This window comes from Rattus norvegicus, chromosome 13 (assembly GCF_021556685.1).
Source record: "Rattus norvegicus strain SHRSP/BbbUtx chromosome 13, alternate assembly SHRSP_T2T, whole genome shotgun sequence".
Taxonomy (NCBI): domain Eukaryota; kingdom Metazoa; phylum Chordata; class Mammalia; order Rodentia; family Muridae; genus Rattus; species Rattus norvegicus.
Genome location: NC_141546.1, coordinates 76,951,578 through 76,973,398, shown reverse-complemented (window position 1 = coordinate 76,973,398; position 21,821 = coordinate 76,951,578). Strand labels below are relative to the sequence as shown.

Below are 21,821 nucleotides of genomic sequence, written 5' to 3'. Positions count from 1 at the left end.
TCTCTCCTGATTCCTCCTTTAGGTCTTTATGAAGAATAACGCTTCTTCCATAAAAATATTCAAAATTCAAATTCTGTCCATTTGAGGATGTCTCCCAAAAGTTTATATGTTGGAAAGTTTCATCTCCAAATTTAAATGTTAGTAGTATTAAAGGGTAGAGCTTTTAGGAGATCGTTAAGACTAGATCTATTTGTGGCCCTTACTGACCTTACTCTTTTAAAGGTAGAGAACCAGGTTAGTATACTTTCTCTACCACATCATGAATTGACTTCTGCCATGTTCTGATGCACCAAGAAGGCCCCCACCGGACACTAGGTACATGCTTTTCAACTGCCCAGCCTCCAGAACCTTGAACTATACAAACCTCTATAAATGACCCAGAACTGTGGTAGTCAGCTTTAGGAACAGAGAATGGACTAAGCCAAGTATTATATGAATGCAATAAAATGTACTCAAGAGGATGCATTAGAAAGTTAGTGACAAGAACATAACTTCCTAATGACAAAAGGAATTGAATGTGAAGAGTATGAAGGGAGAGATCAGTTCTGGCTCATCTTAATAGAAAAGGCAGTCATATTGGCCAGATCTTGAATAATGTAAATATTTTAGTAACTATTAGACAATAGGTCATTCACGTTTAAAGGAAAACCATGACCCAAAGCAACAGGTTGTAGTGCACCTAGCTTGATTTGGAACAGACAACATCCTGATATGACTGGAATGCAGCATAGGAGACAAATTCTTCTATCTCCCTCTTCCTAAGCAGCACACTGCTGCCAGCCAGTTTTTCATCCCGTGCTGGGTGTCTTTACTCTTTGGTCTAATATAGCCTCTTTGAACTTCATACGTTCCTCAACTAAAAGAAAGATTCTTGACCCCAGTATCATGATATCTGCATGTCCCCTGGCAACCAAATTCAAGTTTCACCAATCTGCTGGATAATAGCCTCATCTGTTTCCTGAAACTTGTAGAATTTCCTCTAGAATTCTCTCCTCTCTTGGAAAGCCAGTTACGCCCAACCAAACTCCTTGGCGCTCTTTACTCACTGACCTTATGATATGTTGCTTCTCACCTTTTAATAATCTCCTCCCAAAATAGATGGTAAAACCTGTGCTCTGTCCCCTCCTTTAATCTTCCAAGAAACCAATAGTATATAAAATGTTGAACACATAGCAAATATTAGCTGTAATAAAATCTGATGTTCAGTAAACTGGTTTATACCAAGATAGACTTTACAAGTTCAACACAAAAATCTATTTATACCATTTCTATGAGATTACCAGGGACCATTTTTTTTGCTCTACAACATTAGCGGAAGGGTACACTGAAAGATAACCAAAGGAAACAGCAGGGCAAATCCCAGTGGAGTGATGAAATGGTATGTAATCAATAAGACAAATCATTCTCACACTGAAAAAAATGGTATTTGTGTACCATCACAGAGCACATTATAAATAACTTTCTATGTACATGCAGTGCATTGTGATTTGCATTTCTCTGATGATCAGTGTGATTGGAGATGGATGGATATGTGGATAGATAGATAGACAGACAGACATACATCTCAGCCATCATCTATGACTTCTTTCAGAAGTGTTTATTTAGAATTATTTAAAAGTAAGATTTATTAATGTATATTCAAAGAAATAGTTATGAGTTGCATAAAGGCATTTTCAGTTAAGTACATCATGGATGATGAACATATTCACTCCAGGTACTCCCTTCTCTCTGCCTCACTCTCCTGCCAGAACTCCTCTCCCCTCAGTCTTCCTTTTGCTTTCATGTTTTATGAGTGTGTGTGAGAGTGTGGGGTTATAAAATGTACATATTATATAAAATTTGAGAAAACGTGATGTATTTGTCTTTCTGACTTATTTTACTTAATTCAAACTCCAGTTGTGTATATCTTCTAGCAAATTATATAACTTTATTCTCTTTTAATGGCCAAATAAAAACTCCATCATGTTATACATGGAACATTCCTTTTTCTTGTTATTAATTTATTTTAAATAACTTTATTTTATACATTTTTAATCAAAATATGATGGCATCATTTCTTCCTTCCCTTCTTCGAAAGTCTCCCATGCATCCTCCTTCCAACCCCTCCCATGTTCCCCACCTCAAATATTAGCCTCCTTTTATTATTGTTATTCAGAAAGAGACAGAGACAGAGAGAGAAAAATATATAGATACAGCCTTTGAGTCCATTTTTGTTATTTGTGTGTATATGGCTTTAGGACTATTTTGTATTAAATAAGCAGCCAATCAGGCTCATCCCCAGAAGAGGCCAATTGTCTTCTCTAGGTAGTCATTTGTTTCCTGAGTTCTCTATGAGTAAGATCTTGTGAGATGCCCCACCTCCACATTAGCATGTCTGCTGACATTGTCATTGTTCAAGTCTTCTTTGGAAAGCCCTTTCTAAGAGAGGCAGAGTGAAGTAGAGCTCCCAGACTCTTTCCACCCCTTCTACACTGTTTCCTTTGCTATCGCTGAAGATGCTACACAGGTTATCTGTTGGGGCTGGGCTCCCCACAATCCACTGATGTTTGCATTTTGTCCAGTTGTGGGTGTTGTTGTTGTTGTTGTTGTTCTGTAATGGTCTCCATTTGCTGTTCAGAGACACTTCTTAGATAATGGATGATAACTATACTTATTTGATGGTATAAGGATGAGACTTATAATGCAGTTAAGGGGTTCTCCTGGTCTAGTGACGTAGTGCTAGTGGATTCTCTTCTAAGACCCATGACCTTACTAGGCCCAAGCTGGTGGCTAGGTTTCTAATACCAGACATGATTTCTCTTCTGTGGGCCTTAAATCCACTTAGAGAGTTGCTGGTTACCGCCACCATGTGTGCTGCTGTTATGCCTTTATGGACATCTTGACATACCGTAGGTCGCTGTGAGTCATAGGTGTCCCAGCTGGGCAGGACAACTTATTGCTCCCCCTACCTTTGCTACTTACATAGTACTTGCTGGTACTGTGGGACCTAGATTCCTGGAAGGATGCTTTCAGGCTAGACACAGTTTGAATAATCCAAGTCCTCTGTCCTAAATATGTGGGATTTTCAGCAATATGGGATTACCTTTAACCCCTCTGTGAGGGCATCCAAAGACAACAATAGCCTGCGTTATTTGGGGAGTCATTTGGATCCCTCTGACCAACCACTCCAAAGGAGATTTCTCATGACTAGTAGTTAGGGGTTTTGTTAGTCTATGGTTCTTGTGGGACCATTGTCAGGCCAAAAGTATGCCATGTATTCTGTTCAATAACTTGGCTGTTGTGAACAGTGCTGCAACCAACACAGATATGCAAGGTCTCTGTGGCATGTTCAATTTACAGTCCTTTTGGTATTTATCTAGGGTGGGGGTTAGACATATAATAGTTCAGTCTCCATTTTTTGAGGAAACATCACACTGATTTGCACAATGGCAACACCAGTTCACGTCCCCACCAACACTGTGCCATTATCCCTCCCCCCCCCCCCACATACTCACCAACATTTGCTGTTACTCAGTTTTAAGTGAGAGACATTCTGACTGGGGTGACATGGAATTTTGGTGTAATTTTAACAGAATTTCCTTGATGACTACAGATGTCGAACTCTTTTGTGTTAATTGGCCACATGTACGTCATCTTTTGAGAACTGTTCTTGTCATTAAGCCTTTTATTGGTTGCATTGTCTGGGGGTTTTAGTATCTAGTTGTATCATTTAGGTAGCCTTGCTGTTAATACCCTGTCAGATGTACAGCTATCAAAGAGTTTTTGTTCCACTCTACAGGTTGACTCCCCATCCCTTGATTGTCCCCTTTTCTTTGCAGAAAACTTCAAGTCATCCCCTTAGTAAATTATTGATTTAACTTCCCAAATCACTAAATCTCTTTTCAGAGATTCCTCACCTATGCCTATATCTTAAAATGGTTTTCTCTACCAGTTTCAGATTTTCAAGTCTCATGTTAAAATCTTTGATCCATTTGAATTGATATTTACTCTGGGTGAGAGAGAGCAGTATGGTTTTGTTTTTCTATGAGTGAATTTCCGGTTTTCCCAGCACCATTCACAGAAGAGGCTGTTTGTCACCTTTGTCAAAAACTTTTTGGCTATAGCTATGTGGGTTTAACTCTGGGTCCTCTATTCTATTCTATGTCATTGATTTACACATCTGGCTGTTGTGCTCTGTTGCTTTATTCCTATGACTCTGTAGTTTAACTTGAAGTCAGATAAGGGAATACCTTTACCATTGTTCCTTTTACTGAGGATTATTTTGGATCCAGGGTCTTTTGTGTGACCATATGAATCTTAGACCTCCTTTTTCTATTTATGAAGAATGTTACAGAATGTTGGTGGAGGCCCCACTGAAACTGTAGATCAGTTTGGGGCTAACACCGCTTTCACAATACTAATTCTGCCAATCGATGAGTAAGAGAGGCCTCTCCATCTTCCAGTCATCTTCAAACTCTCGGTGTCTTAAACTTTGCAACACAGAAGCCATTCACTTGCTTAGACTCATTCATTCCTACACGCTTCTTGAGCTTGTCAACCGGCTTGTTTGCCCGATGTCTTCCTCAGCAAGTTCATTGTTGATAAAGAGGAAAGACTCACTTTTGCGTGTTGTTTTTACATCCTGGTGCTTTGTTGAAAGCATGTATCAGTGTTAAGAGATTTCTGGTGCCATCTTTAGGCCTTGTATAAAAGATCATAGTTCCTATAAACAGCAATGACTGACTCCTTCTTTTGCTGTTTTAATCTCTTTTAATGTTTACATAGTTTATATAGATCCATAGATTCAGCTATATCCTTTGGGTGTACCAATGTTTGGGTGCATATGTTTACACCTATAGTATCTTCTAGATTATACCTTCCATTAATATGAATTGACCTTAGGTAGCTCACTAATTTTGGCCTGAATTCTACTTTATCATATATCAATACAGTTAGAACCTATAGCTCTGGGATTCATGTTTTTAGAGCTATAGGACATAGAGGAGCCCTTCCGGCAACTCTGAGAAAAGAGCAAGAGGAATTGGAGCTTGTAGTTTTGATATCTGCTGTCCTAGAGCTGTAAGTCATAGATAAGAGAATCACTCATTTCTAGGGATAGGCATGGGTGATGCCAGGTTTTTTGGGCCTCTAACAGCTCTATTCCTAAGAACTTAAGCTAACAGGGAGCCCCTATTCCTACACCCACTCCTGTAGTGCAAAGGTAGATGCCACTGGATTAGGCTTACTGACAGCCACATTGTAGAGATAAAGCACACGTATAGAAACTTCAGACCATATGAAGCTCAAGAAGAAGGAAGAACAAAATGTGGATGCTTCAGTCCTTCTTAGAAGAGGGAACAAAATACAGGAGGTAGAGGGTGGGAGGGACTTGGGAGGAAGAGAAGAGGGGGAAGGGGGAAAGAGGGAGATAGAATCAGGTATAGAAGGAAATTGGGATGATATACAAAGGGTCAGGAATTTATACAGAGATGTGTAACAGTGGGAATGGGGAATTGGGGGTAGCCACCAGCAAGTCCAGATGCCAGGAAAGCAGGAGGCATCCAGGACCCAACAGGGATGAGATTAGCTGAAATGCCCAATAAAGGGAATGAAGAACCTGTAGAGACCATATCCAGAAGTTAGGCATGGCCCCACATTTCCAAATTTTTAACCCAGAATGGATCCTGTCTAAAGGAAATATGGGGACAAAGTGTGGAGCAGAGACTGAAGGAAAGGCCATCTAGAGACTGCCCCACCTAGGGATCCATCCCATATACAGACACCAAACCCAGACACTATTGCAGATGCCAAGAAGGGCTTGCTGGCAGGAGCCTGATATAGCTGTCTCCTGAGAGGCTCTGCCAGAGCGTGACAAATACAGAGGTGGATGCTCACAGCTGACCATTGGACTGAGCACAGGGACCCCAATAGAGGAGTCAGGGAAAGGACTGAAGGAACTGAAGGGGTTTTCGACCCCTTAAGAAGAACAATAATATCAACCAATCAGACCCCCCACCCCCAGAGCTCCCAGGGACTAAACCACCAACCAAAGAGTACACATGGACAGACCTATGGCTCCAGCCACATATGTAGCAGAAGATGGACTTGTTGGAATCAATAGGAGAGACCCTTGGTCCTGTGAAGGCTCAATGCCCCAGTGTAGGGAATGCTAGGGCTGTGAGGTGGGAGTGGGTGGGTGGGAGGGAGAGCACCTCATAGAAGCAGGGGGAGGAGGGTGGGAGAGGAGAGGTTCCAGAGAGGAAAGTGGGAAAGGAGATAACATTTGAAATGTGAATGCATAAAATATCCAATTAAAAATAATAATATAAAAGAAACTTCCTATCACAAGACAGATCCGAGGTAAGCCAAGGCTTTGTCTCACCAGCAGCTTTAGTGCAAGGCTGTGGGCTAGGCAGGGGACCCTCTGTAATCCTACCTGGTGAGTACAGGTGGTATTGGGGATTTCAGCCTCTCACAGCTTCAAGATGTGGTGATGAGGAGCCCCAGCTCTCTACAGAGACGGGCAGCTCTGGGATCTTCCTGTTTATGACTTTGTAAACTATGTCTTCACACATGGAGTTGACCTCGCTCATCTCAAATAATAAAAGTGAGTAACCTCTTGAACACACGCACTATATGTAGGCATTAAGGGCCTTCAGTTTAGTATTGGCTATCGATTACTTGCTCTGCATAAAATGCGCATGATGTTAATGTAACGCAGGCACAGAAATTAATGCCCAGAGAAGCTAAGCAATTCTTAGTGTTAACTTCTTTAAAGTCACAAAATTCACCAGGGACAAAGCTATGATAGGTTGTCTGATTTTATTTTTCATACTCTATTCTAAATTTTCCTCAAATGAAAGTGATTTGTTCACCCCGGACGATTCTGGTGGATTTTCCTAAAGTTAGACTTTAAGCACGTATCTGTAGCATTCGTAATGTTTTCCATTTTATAAGTATTCTAAGACATAAGTAGCTTGAAGTCAAAACAAGTTAGATGAATGCTACATCTCCTTTGGATTCTTGTGGACACCAGTGTGTTATGACCATGCAGTTATGACTGATTTGTTATTTTTAAAAACATGACATTTCTAAGAGAAATGAACCTGTCTGATCTTTCATTTCTCTTTACTTCATAAAGTATTTCATTTAGTTTGAATGTATTTATATAAACTCATTATACAAACTAGAAAAGGGAAAACCATAGCATTCATTAATAATGATACATCTAGGATTCTTCGAGCTATGTTTGGACCAATTATAAATATATGCAAATAGATTTTTTTTTCTTAGTATCTGCATCCTTTTGTTTTGAGACACCATCTCAAATAGGCCAGGCTAGCTTTGAACTCCATGTAGCTAAGCTGGCCCTAAATGTCTTTTCTTTTATAATTGAACCTAACTAGTAGTGGCCATATGTCCACAGGTGTAGGGCATCATCCTCTGGAGCACGAGCCACGCACGAGAGGCCAAGCCACTGAAGAAGCAAACTGAACCTCCCTCCTTTAGCAGCCATCAACTGCCAATAGCTTCTCAGCTCAGTGGTGGGGCCTCCAAAGCCTCTCTCCCTTGTTGGGGTGTTTACTGCCTGGATCTTGTGCAGAACTTGTGTGGAAATCAACCTGTGTTGTGAGTTCATGGATGTAATGGCCAGTCATGACTTAAGGACACCACTACAGAAGTCCTTCCCAGCTTCCGGCTCTTACAGGATTTAATGCTCCGTCTTCCATCATGCTCTCGGAGCCTTGGAGAAAGGGCTGTGATACAGATGTTCCATTTCGGAAGCATTGACATTCTTCTCTACACTCTGGGGAAAAGTGACTCCACACCACTATGCATTTTCAATGCATTACTTAAAAAAATTGTTTACTTTGTAGTTCATTCACATTGAATTTTGAAAGATTATCTACCTCATAAGGAAAGCAGTACTACCAACTGCATAGTTAAAATGCTACACGGCTCATTTATCATGAATCCCTACACTGCTTTCCTACTATTCAGGCTGCATTGTCTCCACTCTTTAACTCCCTTGAGTTTATGATTAATTAATGTACATGTTTTACAGGACAAATCAGTTTTCAGCCTTTCTTCCACAGTGTATGGCTTTTTCCTTCATTTGCTCACCTTTCAAACAAGACTGGCTTTTCACTGCACAAAGGCATGGCCCCTGGCACCCATTTCTTAATGAGGTTTAGGAATGTCCGCGAGCTGGGCATAGTGGGAGGTGGAGGCAGGAGGATCAAGAGTTCAAGATCAACCTGGGCACTGTGGGCTACATAACATAATCTTGTCTCCAAAAAAGCAAGGGAGAGAGAGAGTGAGAGAGGGAGGGGGGGAGAGAGAGAATAATGCATCATAATTTAAATTTTTCCTACAATTAAGCATTTTAGTTAAAGATGTTGAGGGTAAATTCTTAAAAGCGCACTCAGTCTTAGTTATTTATTGTTTGTATGACAAGATGTTAATGTATGGCAAACAAAGTCAGTTCATAAGGACTGAGATTGACGTAAAATAAATATTTACAATTTAAAATACTTACCATGAGGGTCTGGAAATAAGGCTCAGTAGTTAAAAGCACTTGTTCTTCCAGAAAACTGCAGTTTGGTGACAGTCCCCGCTTCAGGTGGCTCACGGCTTCTTGAAACGCTAGCTTCAGCTGTTCTAGCACTTGCAGGCATCAGTTAAAATTTAAAAACATACTCGACTCGGATTGTCTGTACCCATGAGCTTACTTGTCGGGTAAGGCAATAGAGACTTTCAGCTGGATCATCAGTTCTCAGCCTACAAGTCATGACGGCCCTTTCACAGGGGTCACACATCAGATACCCTGCACACCAGATATTTACATCACCACAAACAACAAAAGCTTGAGCAACTGTGTTAAAGGGTCGCAGCATTGGGAGGATGGAGAAGCACTGGGCTAGATTAAAGGATCCACGGGGATTATATCTAGAACTTTGCAATCGGCTGTATAAGATCTTTAGATTGTCCCCAGACCCCCTCGCCTCTACCTTTTTCTTAGAAAATCTATTCGGCGTCATCCAAGCTACCTGTTAGAGCTATGTATGCTGGCAGTACCCGAAACAAATCTAGTCAGGGAGCTTTGGCCTGGAGAGAGCTAAGGTAAAGACACAAAGCCGCTTCTCAGTTTAAAACATCTTATGATCGCTTGTTGCTCTTATTTTCAATTAAAATGTATTGAAAATTCTGAAGGATTTTAATTAGCGGTTTTATTTAATCACACAGTTCTGTCATTTTTTATTATGATGTTACTTAGATGATTACATGGAGAATAAAAATCAGACTATTCAGGTAAAGTGACTAAAAAGTCTAAGAAGAATGGAAGGAAAGTGGCTAAACCCACGGCTTGGCCCAGGCTGTCAGTGAGGATGCACTGTGCTACCCCAGTCACATTAGGCTGGACTTTCCCTCCTGTGTTGGGGGATGCTCCATGCAGCCCCAAGGCCATCCTGCTGCTAGGTGTTTTGACCACAACCGCAGTTCAAATCCGGGAACACCTTGAGCTGTAGGGAAGACGCCTCCTTAACTGAAGCAGTGCTGGGTCTCCGTGGTTCTTCTTGTCCACAAAGAAGGGATCGACATGAAGAACTCAGTTATAGGAACTGGAAGGGTCGCTTTCATTCCCACCACGCTGACGCCCAGCCACCTCAGGCTCTGTCTGGGGACTCTTCTGAAAAGGCCACACTGCTCACTAAGCTCCTGCAGAGTCCTAGAGGGACAATGATAGCCATGCCCCTGCCGTCACCGTGTTTAAACCTCAGCCGAGTCCTGAGATCGTTTTCTAAAGTTCCCATCCATAGAGAGGCCCTGCGCCCTGTCCTCTGTGCCCTGAGCCCTGAGCCCCTGTAGCAAACCCTTGGACTCGGGCTTGTAATTTTCTTTATGCCCTGCCTGCTTAGAGCTCACATGTGGGTCTCTGCTTCTCCACGTCATACCTTCTACAGCTCCATGCCACACACTAAATATTCACGGGTACAGGTCACATTTGCTGACTGACACGGAGACCACCCTCTGAGGCTTTCTGGACTGTGGGCTTTTGCATGGCGTGGTCTCATAACTTTAGAGCCTGAGCAACTTAAAGGCAATTGATTGGAAGCAGGGAAAGTTTTCAGTGAAAACATTTCCAATAATGTGGGGCTGGAAAAACCTGAAAGTGCATTACCATGGGAACAGTGTTTTCATAGTGACGGCTGGGCTCACTGAGGACAGGTCCCATCATATATATTTTTTTGCGTGTTGTTTACAGTAGTGGTGAACTGTATAATTGTATTAAATGTTTTAAAAACAACAACTTGGTTATCTGGAACAAAGTGTATGTAGATCTATAGAAGGTTATCCTGTGTTCTCTCCAGCTGAGAAAAGACGCAGCGAGCCCCACGCCTTGGCATCTCTCTGTACATAGCACTGCTGTGAGACTTTCAATGTCTATTATCCCGCCTTCAAAGGGTTGATGTCGACATTACTTTCTGAATGGTTCCAATGGTCCTCAGGCTCATCGAAGGAACAGAAAAAGACATGGGAAATAGGTGTTCAGGCATACTCAGAGATCTATGATGGAGTCTTCAAGATTTAATGAAAATTATCTACCATTTAATATTTTCATTCCCTCATCTATTAAAGTAGTATACTTTATAAAAATTGGGGTGGGGGGCACTGAGGTGTAGCCCAAAGGGTAAAAGTGCTTACCACCAATCCTGACAACCGAGATTTAATCCCTAGGACTCTCAGAGTGGGAGGAGAAGCTGGACTCCTGAAAGATATCCACCCAGGCCCTGAGAGACAGAAATATGTAATCCTTTCTTTAGTTAAAATTTTGTAAAAGCAGACTATTTCTTAAATACTGTGTGACTAATTCATTAGAAAGTTTTTCAAACTTCATATTTATAGGGTTGTTTTCATTGCTTTAATTAGATTTCTCAAAGGCTATGTAGAAAAAAAAAAACACACATGCAGCAAGATGGCCTCTCCATTGTGTTTTCAGGAAAAAGAATAAGTTTCTACAGTATTATTCATGTTCTGTAAACAGCATCAATGAACCTGCACATAAAAGGTTAAATGTTTGCAGACCACTCTTTTTTGCCCCAAAGATCAGAGACAAATTCCTATTTTTATTTTACATTCCCTTGATGAGGCTAATGATAAACAGCTGTCACTTCAGTGCCCTGACTGCACAGAATCCAACTGCAATCCTATAATTTAAACAAAGGGGGGAAAAAATACGTGCTCATGCACAGCATACAGCCAGAAAGAGGCGAGGCGAGCGGGTTTGAGCTGAGGGTGGGGGTAGGAGAAAGGAGCATTTTCTTGCTGCAAGTGCTCGGTTTAAAACTCCTACCTAGGACTCCGTCTCCTCGCCAGACCCACTAGAAAGGCCAGCTACTACTTCAGTGTAAAACCAAGGAGGTCGAATTTGCATTCTGGATTCCACGGTCTCCCTAATGTGTCCACTGAATGCCCAGTGTAGTTAGGGTTTGTGTGACACCACACGTCTACAGATTTTTAAAAGCTAAGTAGAACTGTGAGTTGTCTTACTGGCCCTTCTGGGATGCCTTTAACCCTATGTTCCCAATATGATTGTTTTATTCATGTATATTCACCATGCTCAGTAATGGATTTCATAATGCCTTGTTCAAGTATATCGTGTACTTTGGTCATGCTTACTCCCCTTGACTCCTCTCCTATCCCCCACCCTTCTCTCCCTCTTAATAGTCTCTCTCCTGTGCGTGTGTGTATGTGTGTGTGATACTTAGGTTTCTCATGAAAGAAAGTGTTTGCCTGTTGGCGTCCTGTTTTATTTCACTTAATGGGGTGTACAATCCCATCCATTTTCCTGCATAAACAGGAGCATAACTTGACTCTGTGCAACAGAATAAAAAGTGAACGTGATGACATTTTCTCCATGCCGTCCCTTGTTGAGAGACACCAAGGTAAATTCCATAGCTGGCCTACAGTGAGAGGCATTGCATTAAACATGGTTGAGTATGTATCTCTTTGTTAAAGTGACTTAACATTCTTGAGGGTCTATCCCCAGGGGTGGCATAGCTGGCAGATATGGGAGTTTGTTTTTTAATGAACTTCCCGTCCTGATTTCTGCAGTCACTGTGCTTATTTTTGTTCCCAGCAGCAGTGTGTGAGTGTCCTCTGCTCATCCTTATCAGCCTTTATTGTTGTGGGCCTTGTTGTTGTTGTTGTAAGAGCAGCCATTCTAACAGGGTAATGTGTATTTCAGGGTAGTTTTGACTTGCCCTTTCCTTGATGGCCAAGGGTGTTGAATTTTTTTTCAGATGTGTTTTGGCTACTTTTACTTTGTGGTTTTAGAAATATCTTGTTCATTTGATGAAGCAGGGTATTTTAGTATCTGATTTTCTTAGTTCTTTATAGAGGCTAGATATTAATCCCGTCTGATGTATATAGCCGGCAAATTTTTCTATCTTATAGGCTGTTGCTTTTCTGTGGCCTCCTTCTGCACAGAAGCTTTCTTTACATCATGCAATCCCACTTGTTAATTCTTGGTTTTCTCCCACGGGTTCTAGGGTCCTTCTCACAGAAGCTGAGGGCCTAGGCTCTATCCTGGTGTGTTCTCTACTCAACCAATGTCTGTTGCTCATTCTCACATTCTGATTATTATATTTTTTTTTTGGTTCTTTTTTTCGGAGCTGGGGACTGAACCCAGGGTCTTGCGCTTCCTAGGTAAGCACTCTACCACTGAGCTAAATCCCCAGCCCCTCACATTCTGATTATTGCTCTATAAAGTACAAAAGCACTTTGATAACATTTAGCCTTGCTTTACATTTGCTTAAGAGTAATGTGGGTGGGGAGGTATAAAATGAAATAATACAGAGTTCACCCCGGAGGTTCAGTGTGTCTTGTTGACTCTGCTTTCCTCCTCCGGTTCTTCAGAATATCGGTATCTTAATGACATTTTCCCAGAAACTCCGTTTAAACGTACTACTACCTCGTGTACAAAACTGAATTGGTGTGGTGTCGTTACCTCATTGTTCTGGAACTCATCCTCATTTTACCTCAGTTGGATGAATTTCAGCACCCACAGCCCTATCATGCTCCTGTATGGGGTACCCTGGTGCCCACTTAGCACTGAGGTGCAGCTCTCCTGTACAAACTGCTTATTATGGTGTCTGAAACACAATGAATGCTGGAAATAGACTTTGTGAAAGGTAATAGGTTGATAATGAAATGCCATCACGCTCCATTGCTAAATACAATAGCAAAATCTACATGGTTTTCTAGGCCAGAGAAGCAAACTGGATTGTGCTGTCGGCATTGTGCAGGTTCGTTTTTCTCCACAAAAATTCTAGGTTTTATGTATTAGGGCAGTTTTGTGGACTTGGGTGGAGTCATTTTTGGCATGAGCCACCTCCCTCTGATAACACTGAGATCTGTGATAACAATAGAGAGATGCAGACCCAGAGTCTCGGGGGGTGGGCGTTAAGATGAATGGTGGATAACACAAGCAAGTGCAAGGATGAGCTCAGAGGAAGTGGGGCAGCAGGAGCTTGTCTGGAAGACAACGGCAAGCAGATTTGAAAACTGAAGGGGTCTACACAAGAGTGGGAGGGAAAGAGGGCTTCTGGAAAGGGGTTTATGCAGAAAACAGACGGGTAGAAGTGGTAGTGGTAGTAGTAGTTTTGCATTTTAAATAAGGTTTTAACTAAAAATGTTTTAGATTCTTTTCATCTAAAATATGTGTTTGTCACAAGTCCGCTAAAAAAAGAAAGAATGAAAAGATCAGATCTATTACACCAGCTGTAATTCTTTCAGTGACCCAAGACCACTTTAAAAGAAGAAAAGAACAGGAGAACCACTAGCGTTCTGAGTATCCCAGCCTTCTGCCTTGCTATTGTACTCAGCTGCCCCAGATTTCCCCTTATTCTGATAGCCCGCAGCAAAGCATGGGGCTACATTCTCGGGGCAGAAAAGGACCACTGATTTATATTTAGAGTATATATTTTCAAAGAGACACTTTTCTGATCTAGAAATGGTTATACGTTTATATTGATGATTTTGTAGCCTAAAAAAAAAAATGTGGCTTTCAAACACGTATATCAATTCAAAGAAAAGCCTCCTCGTTTACAGATCCAGTCAGTTAGCACAGTGCTCAGCCTGGAGCTGATTGAAAACCTGGCAGATCAAAGTACGTGCATTTCCAAAGGAAAGTACTTCATGCCAATGTCAGAAGCAATAAATTATCCTCCCCCCCTTTACATTCGTAATTAAATCTTTCCAAATATGAAAAAGTAGCCAGACCACTAACAATATCTGTATGATGTTTTGAGGTTTAAGATGCTTCAACCTGACTTGAAATAGAGACCATTTGTTCTAAATTGATTTCAATGCCAAGTCAATAGGTCAGCTCTTAATGATGAAGATGCCATTCCAGCCCAGCCTCTGGGTGGATAAGCCAAAATTAATTAGCTCAAGTCGTATAGTATAGAAAACAGATGCCTTGCTCATGTTGCACAAATAAATTCTTTGTGTATGAAAGGGTTCTGCTTTATTCAAAGAATAACACGTTGGAAGTTAAAATGGCCCATTTTCCGCAATGGAGCCAGTCTTCAACGGTGACGACAGAAGCATGAATTTACACAGCGAATTCCAGCAAGTGCATGAAAGAATGAATTATCTTCCAGATCTCAAATTTGGACTCCTGGCCAGTCCTAGGGGACTGAGTTTTGAGTCTGGGCTGATCCAATCCAGAGCGGAGCCAACAGTGCCAGAACTACATCAAGGTCACTGTAATCTATAGGATCCCAAGAGACTCCTCCCAGAGAGAGGGTCACATGTGCATCATCTGTTTGGACTCAGGCCTCTGGCCAGCTTACAAATGGCTTGAGATTAGGTTGCTCTCTTGAGGTGTGCTGTTGGTTGCACTGTTTATTTGGCTATTCATCTCCATGTTCATTCAGAATCTGAATGTTTACTTTTGCCAGAATGTGTGCTAAGTTCAAAGTAAGAAGGCGAAACTGCACGGCTCTGAGACTGACTTCTCCTAAACAGAAACCAATCATTGGACGGTTGGTATTTCTGTTCTGAGAGAGAATGTGAGATAATCCATATTTTGTTTCCGTTCTGTCAGACTGAAAATGATGAAAATGGACAAGCAGAAAACTTCTCCATGGACCCGCAGTTGGAGAGGCAAGTGGAGACTATTCGCAACCTCGTAGACTCCTACATGTCGATAATCAACAAATGCATCCGAGACCTAATTCCAAAAACAATAATGCACCTTATGATCAATAATGTAAGTCTCTATACACTTCTCGAAACTGAGCGCCTTTTCCTGAGTGTCTCTGTGATATTTTCTGAATAACTGTAGCACTTACTGCCCAGTCTGTAGCTCTGCCTTTATAAGTGGGTGACCAACAAGGGGAGAGACCAGAGAGGAAATTTCCAGCTACAGCATCGACTTGCTGTCTACCGTGTATATTCATGGCCTTGCCAAGTTAGCGATGAAATCAGATGCCAGTGCTCCTAGATTTTGAGTTTAAGGCCTAATGCCATAATATGATCATTTTTATCATCTACAAACGGTGACGTGTGCTTTTCACCTCGGAAAGGACATCTTACCTTAATCCCTGACTATGCAGTCAGTCATATTGTCTTTGGGAGGGCAGTTTCTTTGAGACAGGGTTTCACTGTGTAGCTTAGGCCTAGCTGGAACTCAAGGTATCCTTTCCTACTCAGCCTCCCCCAGGCTGGGATTCCACTATGGCCATCTCAGCCTGGCTTCCTAAGGTCAAAATGCTACAACCACCAACCTTTCAGAGCCCTGCTACTGTAGCCATTCAAAAACTATTGGTTTTGTTTGGCTCTTTCCTTCTTTGATTGGTAGCAGTCTGGATGCGGTACTTAAAAAAAGAAAGATTGTGTGCATTCGGTACACATAGCAAAAGTAGTTATTAGAGAAGGTAGCTTTCCCGACTCCTAATAAAGGGGGAAGCCACTTTATTTATATGCATCTTCTCATGACATGTTCTGCTTTCAGTATGTTATGAACATAGCTTGTGAGAATTCAAAAGTCAGACTGTCAAACTGAAAAGTACCCTAAACTAGAATTCAAGGAGAAACCTGGCTCTTGGGCTGTTGGCCTAATGTGACCAACCGGCCAATTCGAGTGTGTGTCCTCCATGTGTAAACCACTAGCGGTAGTAAGTATATCTAACTTGAGGATTTGCTCCAGAAGAGTAGGGTTCGCCAAGGTACTGTGGTAAAGGTAAGTAGTTAATATGGCTACCAGTCATTCTGTGTTTCAAGATTCCTTTCTAAAGTTCGTGAGGATCCGCTTGTATTTGACCTCTAGCGTTGTATATGCCTTGATGTTAAGAAGCCCTGAGTTCTCGTGTGAACAAACTTGTATCCAAGTAAGACAAACACGATGCTTTGAAGTCCGCGCAGCAGGTAAGGAATGAGCTGCAAAAGTAGAAACTATAAATATCACTGTGGTTGGTCAGTGGTCAGCTGTCTGACCTGAGGTGAAGCCCGTAGCCCCTCTGAGTTCAAGTCTGTCAGTTCTGGAACTTCAGCGGGAGCATGAAGGGACCTCACCAGACCCATTAGAGCATGACAGATGTGGCTGCAAGCCATTGAGACAAATCTGAAGTACTGAGGAAATAGTCTGTGTGTCTTCAAAATTACCCTCTTAACTCCGCGTCACGATTCAGGTTGTTTGCTGTGGTGTAGCAGGCACTTGCTTATTTAAACATTTTCCTGATTAGGGATCATTTATCTTTCTACCATTTAACCGGGAGTCATTACTCCTGCCTTCGGTTCAAACTCCCCTTTGCTCTGCGTTATATTAAATCCTCAGCACAGGAAAACATACTTCCTGTCTGTGGCTCTGAGAAGTAGCTTAACACAAATTAGCCAAAAGGAAGGGAAGAAAAAAAAACCCTACTACAAAACCTGCTTAATTTCCCTGCCTCCTCTATGCTGGAATCTACTTGCTTTAACAAAATGTCCAAACACCCACCTAGCAGAATATTATTCTTGGAGGAGGAGTTCTGCCAGTTATCTTGAGAAAGACCTCACATACAAGTCGTGGGAAAGGAGACTTCAGTTCAGACCTGATCTCCAGGGTCAGATGGTAAAGCAGAGACTAACAGGACTGTGGAGAAAGCCAAACATGCTGCATTCTTCTGAGGTGATGGCTGTCTATGCTAGAAATGTAGCTTTTGCATCTAGCAGAACTGAGTTCAGATAGCACAGTGATGATTTGTCTTGAGTCTTATTTTACTTCTGTTTGCCTGTATATAAAAACACTTCATGTGTATTTTATATATTTTTCAAATAGAGAGTGAAATCTTTTTAAAACAAGAAACTTACATTCTCATGGCATCTCAATGCTCAAGCCTTTCTGTTTGGTCCAGATGTATCCTGTTAAATACAAAGGAACAGACCTAATAAATCAATGAGCCTATACCATACAGGGAAACTGTTTTTTTATTTGATTTGAATTGATAGAATGAGAGAATTAGTAACAGAATCACAACTAGCAAAAAAAGTTTGAATTCCACCTATTCTATAAACTGGTATTCCTTCAGAATGAGGAAATGCTGACGCTGGGTTCTCTTGTCTTCTTAGCCCATGGCCTTTCACCCTTGGAGCAGGAATGGCTGGTTGTCCAGCCTCCTGCAAAGGAATATGTTTCAGCCAGCTTTTCATAAAGTTCGGGAATCGGTGGGCAGCTTCCTTTGAAAGTTTACATTAAGTGTTCTGCCACTCAGTTCGCCATATGGAATTGTTTAAGAAGTTTAAAGCCAGGCAATAAATGCCTGGCCTCAGACATACTGTAAGCCTTTGTCTATTGAAACACAGCAGCTGTTTCGTTACTTAAACACACGAGGTAACAGCAGCACAAAGGAACTTCGAGTTTATGACAGGCGGCCACAGGTTCAAGTCGAAGTAGCAAAGCCCTGTGTGGGACTTTAAGACCAGCACACACAACGGTCCCATGGCATGCCCCTCATGGTTCACCCCACCACAGAATGAAGAAGTTTAGCTTTATTCTAAAACATCATGTATGGTAGATAGGTTTCTTTGTTTGCACCCCTGGACATCTTTTATCTCTTCTGTATCTTATACATGGAGAACTGGAGGACTGAAAAGTTTGACATGCCCAAGATGATACAGCTGTGAGTGTCAGAGTCAAAACTGTACTGAGGGGCCTCAGTCTGATGCTAAGTCAGCCCTTGCAACCCAGAGGGCTTCTTCCCCCTACGCAGTATAGCCACAGGGTCATCTCCCCAGAGAGTTCATAGGACTCAAAGATTTAATTAGTGTTCATTTGAACATGAGAAATGGTGTCTATGTCTTCAATCTTAAAAAATTCTGACTCACATCCAAACAAACTCACAAAATGAATCCAAACACAAAATGAAATGCAAAAATTCTTAAAAATTGAAAAAAAAAAAGGAAAACAGAACAAACGAACAAAAAGGATGAAACCCAGAGGTATTACACACTTGCAGTGGTGCTGCCAGGGCCACAGTGGCCCCTGGCCATCCTCTCTCCGGTGGCCCATGGCAGCGTGTCCATAGTCCCAACCTTAAAGAGAACGAGTAGGCTTTCTATTGTCAGCATTTGTGTAGAACATTATTCTAATCTTTAAACCATGATCTGGTTGTATAGGCTAAACACGGCATCTGCTCCCCCCCAAAAAAAAACATTTCACAAGGGGCTCCCCCATCTTCACCTCCAACCAGAGAGAACTCCCACTCTTCCCCTCCATTTTGCTCATCGCTGACCTGAGAATGTTACAGCATGCCGGCTGTGTATCTATTTCCCTGACCTCCTTGTCCAGCCCTGAGAGCCCATGGAGGTTGTATTTCGCAGAAGGAGAACACCAAAGCTAAATCAGCCAGGGGAGAACAGGAGGGCGGCGGTGGCTGAGCGGTTTCACCTCCAGATGAACAAAATGAAATGATTCAGTGAAAACACTAGACACGTGAATGAGCCACACCGCCATTTTACACCGTGACTCCCCCTCAGAGATTTCGGGAACCGGTCTTCCAGACAACCAAACCATCTCTTGGTGAAGGTGTTAAAAACGGCTCGACCATACCAAAGGTTTTAAGAGGCAAACGTCTTTCAGGAGACTAGCGAAGGGTTAAAAGTTAGGAGGAGGAAAACATGTGGAACATTTTTAATGACCTCACATTCCTTTACACTGAGCAGTGGGACGGGGAGCAGCAATGCCTGTTTATTTAGCCCGCAGAGTTTAAGCTGGAATGGGATTTTGTATGTGAGAACTTTTGTGAGCCACACAAAGATGTATAGGTTATAAGGTGTTATAATTAAAAGCATAAATATTGCTCCAAATCTCCCATCCAAGCATAAATGGTCTATTCTGTTCTGTTCACCTAAGAGGAGATCTACTGTGGTGGGTGTACTGCAGAATCCTCGATTTAAATGTTTGTGCCACCAACACCCTAATGGTTCAGAAAGCCCCTAAAGTGTCTGGAAACTCCCCCAAATGTGTCCCCACCCCTATCAACTGTGGTTGTTGTTGCAAACTCCAGTTGTAGCAGTGAAAAAGACTAGGCTAGGCTAGCCAGAAGACAGCCTAAACTTTTCCTTACAGGGAAAATAAAATATTAACCCATGTGGGGTCTTTAAGTGTGTATCTTGACAACTACACTTTTGTAATAGGTTTCTGTAATCCCCTGCCTCTGCCTATCTACTGTCAATTTAGTCCAATAACAGGAAAAATAATAGACTGTGTCTTTCTTCCTCCTATCCACGCCACCTTCTTTCAGAACATTACCAAATGAAGGCATAGTAGTGGAGAGCAGGTTAAGTCTCAGTATGTAACATCAGGACCCATTGATTCTTAATTCAGACCCGTTTTAGAGCTATTCTTGGATCTTTCTTTTTAAATCGTATTTAATAGCTCATGAGTGATACGTAAAGTTTCAAAAGAGTTCAATCCCACTGATGCTTGATGTCAGAGAAAACTGTCTGGTTTAGAGTTTTAAGATGTATCCAAGTGCACAAACATAAACACACATGCCCAACAATGGAAGGTCTGTGCAGATGTCTCTGCACCCCTCCCCCAGGTACCTGCATGTATGTTTAAAAGTGAACAGCTCTTCAAAGACCTTAAGTTATTCCTAAGGCCACTTTTCCTACGTTCCCAGAAAATCTGACTTTCTCTTTTGCCATTTGATTTTCAATTCTCCAACTCAGCCAGACATCAACTCCAGTGACACCTTCCTTCGAATGATCTTTTCTCTCTCATCCTTCTCATGCTGATACCGCAAGATGATTTTTCCTCTGTAGTGTTTGGTCACGTGGACCCATCTTTCCATTCTACTGTGGCATTGAGAAACTCCCACCATTCCATGAATAATGGTAAATAAGAGCCTCCTATCGGGTCCATGTCTACTACTAAACTTGCAATTTTTTTACCAATTAAAGCCAAATTAATTTTCCTAATGACCTGTTTCACTCACTTGTTAAAAGCCTTTCGTCACACTGCCAAGTGGATAAAGTTTAAACACTTCTCATTAGTACCGAGATCTCATATTTTTGTCCTAGACTTGCTGACCAAATTTACTTTCCATACCCACAAGACAATCCCTGAATACAGTGTGCATGACATCGCTCCCATGTTTGGATCACTCTTGGCTTACAAAAATGTGTGCAGGGAACTGTTGATTTCACCACAACCAGGTAAAAACCAACTGATGTTTTTTACCTGAATAGAATTCGTTACATAGTTGAAATCTTTACAAAAACAATGAAACTGGTCCTCTCTCCTATCTCCCCTCCCGTCTCCTGTCAAGAAATAAGATGTACCAGTTCTCTAGACTGGACTTTAATCACTGCTCACTCTGGGCAAAAATAGTGAGGTCAACCAGTTATCTGTCTTCCAATTTGGGCTATGGTTTATGTGTGTTTACCCACAGTGAAACAGATATCTTACCAGAGAGCAACTTGTAAGGAATCAAGAGTCCTTGTTCTCTATCCCTCATGTGGAACCTGAGGACCAAACTCGGGTTCTGAGACTTGGTGGCAACTGTCTTTCTCTACCATCTCGAAGGCTTGTCAACACATATTCTGGGTTAGTCTGTCTCTACAAATCCCTAAAGTGCCCTGGAAATCATAGAGGACTAGCTGGAATAGCTCCACAGAGCTGCGTGCCACCCAGCCCCACTGTGAGCCTAGCCTTGAACCAGGACTGGAAGTTATATTCACAGTATAACTCGTGCTAACGTCTGAGGATTGTATAACAGATAACCTGGACACCTTCCTTCCCGTGGTGTGAACTACATACCCAAGGGCTACAAAAAAAGAAGCCATCCTGTCCCCTTGGCCCTGAGACCAATTGACTCTACCTGCAGCCCTGCCCTTTTGACCTCTTCCAGTGTTCTCAATTTTTAAAAATTCCATTTAAAAAAAAAAAGTGAAGCCATGGGGATCGGAGAGCACTGACTGCTCTTCCAGAGGTCCTGAGTTCAGTCCCTAGTAATCACATGGTGGCTCACATCCATCTGTAAATGGGATCTGATGCCCTCTTCTGGTGTGTCTGAAGACAGTGACAGTGTACTCAAATAAATTAAAATCTTTTTTTTAAAACATGAAACTGTGTTTTAGAATCTTCTCATTTGAGTAAAACTCCAAACTACAACCTAAGAATTTGAACTGACAGGTATCTTAGCGTCCTTCTGAAGTGTATTCTTGCTTTGGCCTTTTACCTAGATCTAAGTAACCCAGATAAGCTTTCTCAGGTCACTGAGGAACTGAAAACTTCCAATAGGCCTATCTCCTTGGTTTACGGTAATTCTCCTACTTGCCAGCTGCTC

General features: G+C 41.9%; 2 protein-coding genes across 22 annotated transcripts in view; one reads left to right on the top strand and one right to left on the bottom strand.

Moving 5' to 3' along the window:
- The window catches only part of Dnm3 (dynamin 3), a 485,732-nt gene that overhangs the window by 436,260 nt on the left and 27,651 nt on the right, over nucleotides 1-21,821 (top strand). For all 9 annotated transcript variants that reach the window (XR_015635077.1, XR_015635076.1, XR_015635075.1 and 6 more), the window contains 1 exon segment: nucleotides 15,095-15,259. Coding sequence is in view for 6 of the 9 variants with exons in the window: in XM_087579968.1 (XP_087436094.1) it covers nucleotides 15,095-15,259 (165 nt within the window). In the remaining 3 variants the exon portion in view is untranslated.
- Nucleotides 9,188-21,821, bottom strand: part of Pigc (phosphatidylinositol glycan anchor biosynthesis, class C) — a 117,565-nt gene continuing 104,931 nt past the window's right edge. For 4 of the 13 annotated variants that reach the window (XR_015635300.1, XR_015635301.1, XM_087581330.1 and 1 more), the window contains 3 exons: nucleotides 17,341-17,391; nucleotides 10,687-10,772; nucleotides 9,188-10,491 (listed from right to left, as the gene is read on the bottom strand). The gene's annotated coding sequence lies outside the window, so the exon portion shown is untranslated. Of the gene's footprint in view, nucleotides 10,492-10,686; nucleotides 10,773-14,486; nucleotides 17,262-17,340; nucleotides 17,392-21,821 lie in introns of those variants that run through there. The other 9 variants (XR_015635303.1, XR_015635304.1, XR_015635308.1 and 6 more) reach the window with 3 other exon arrangements.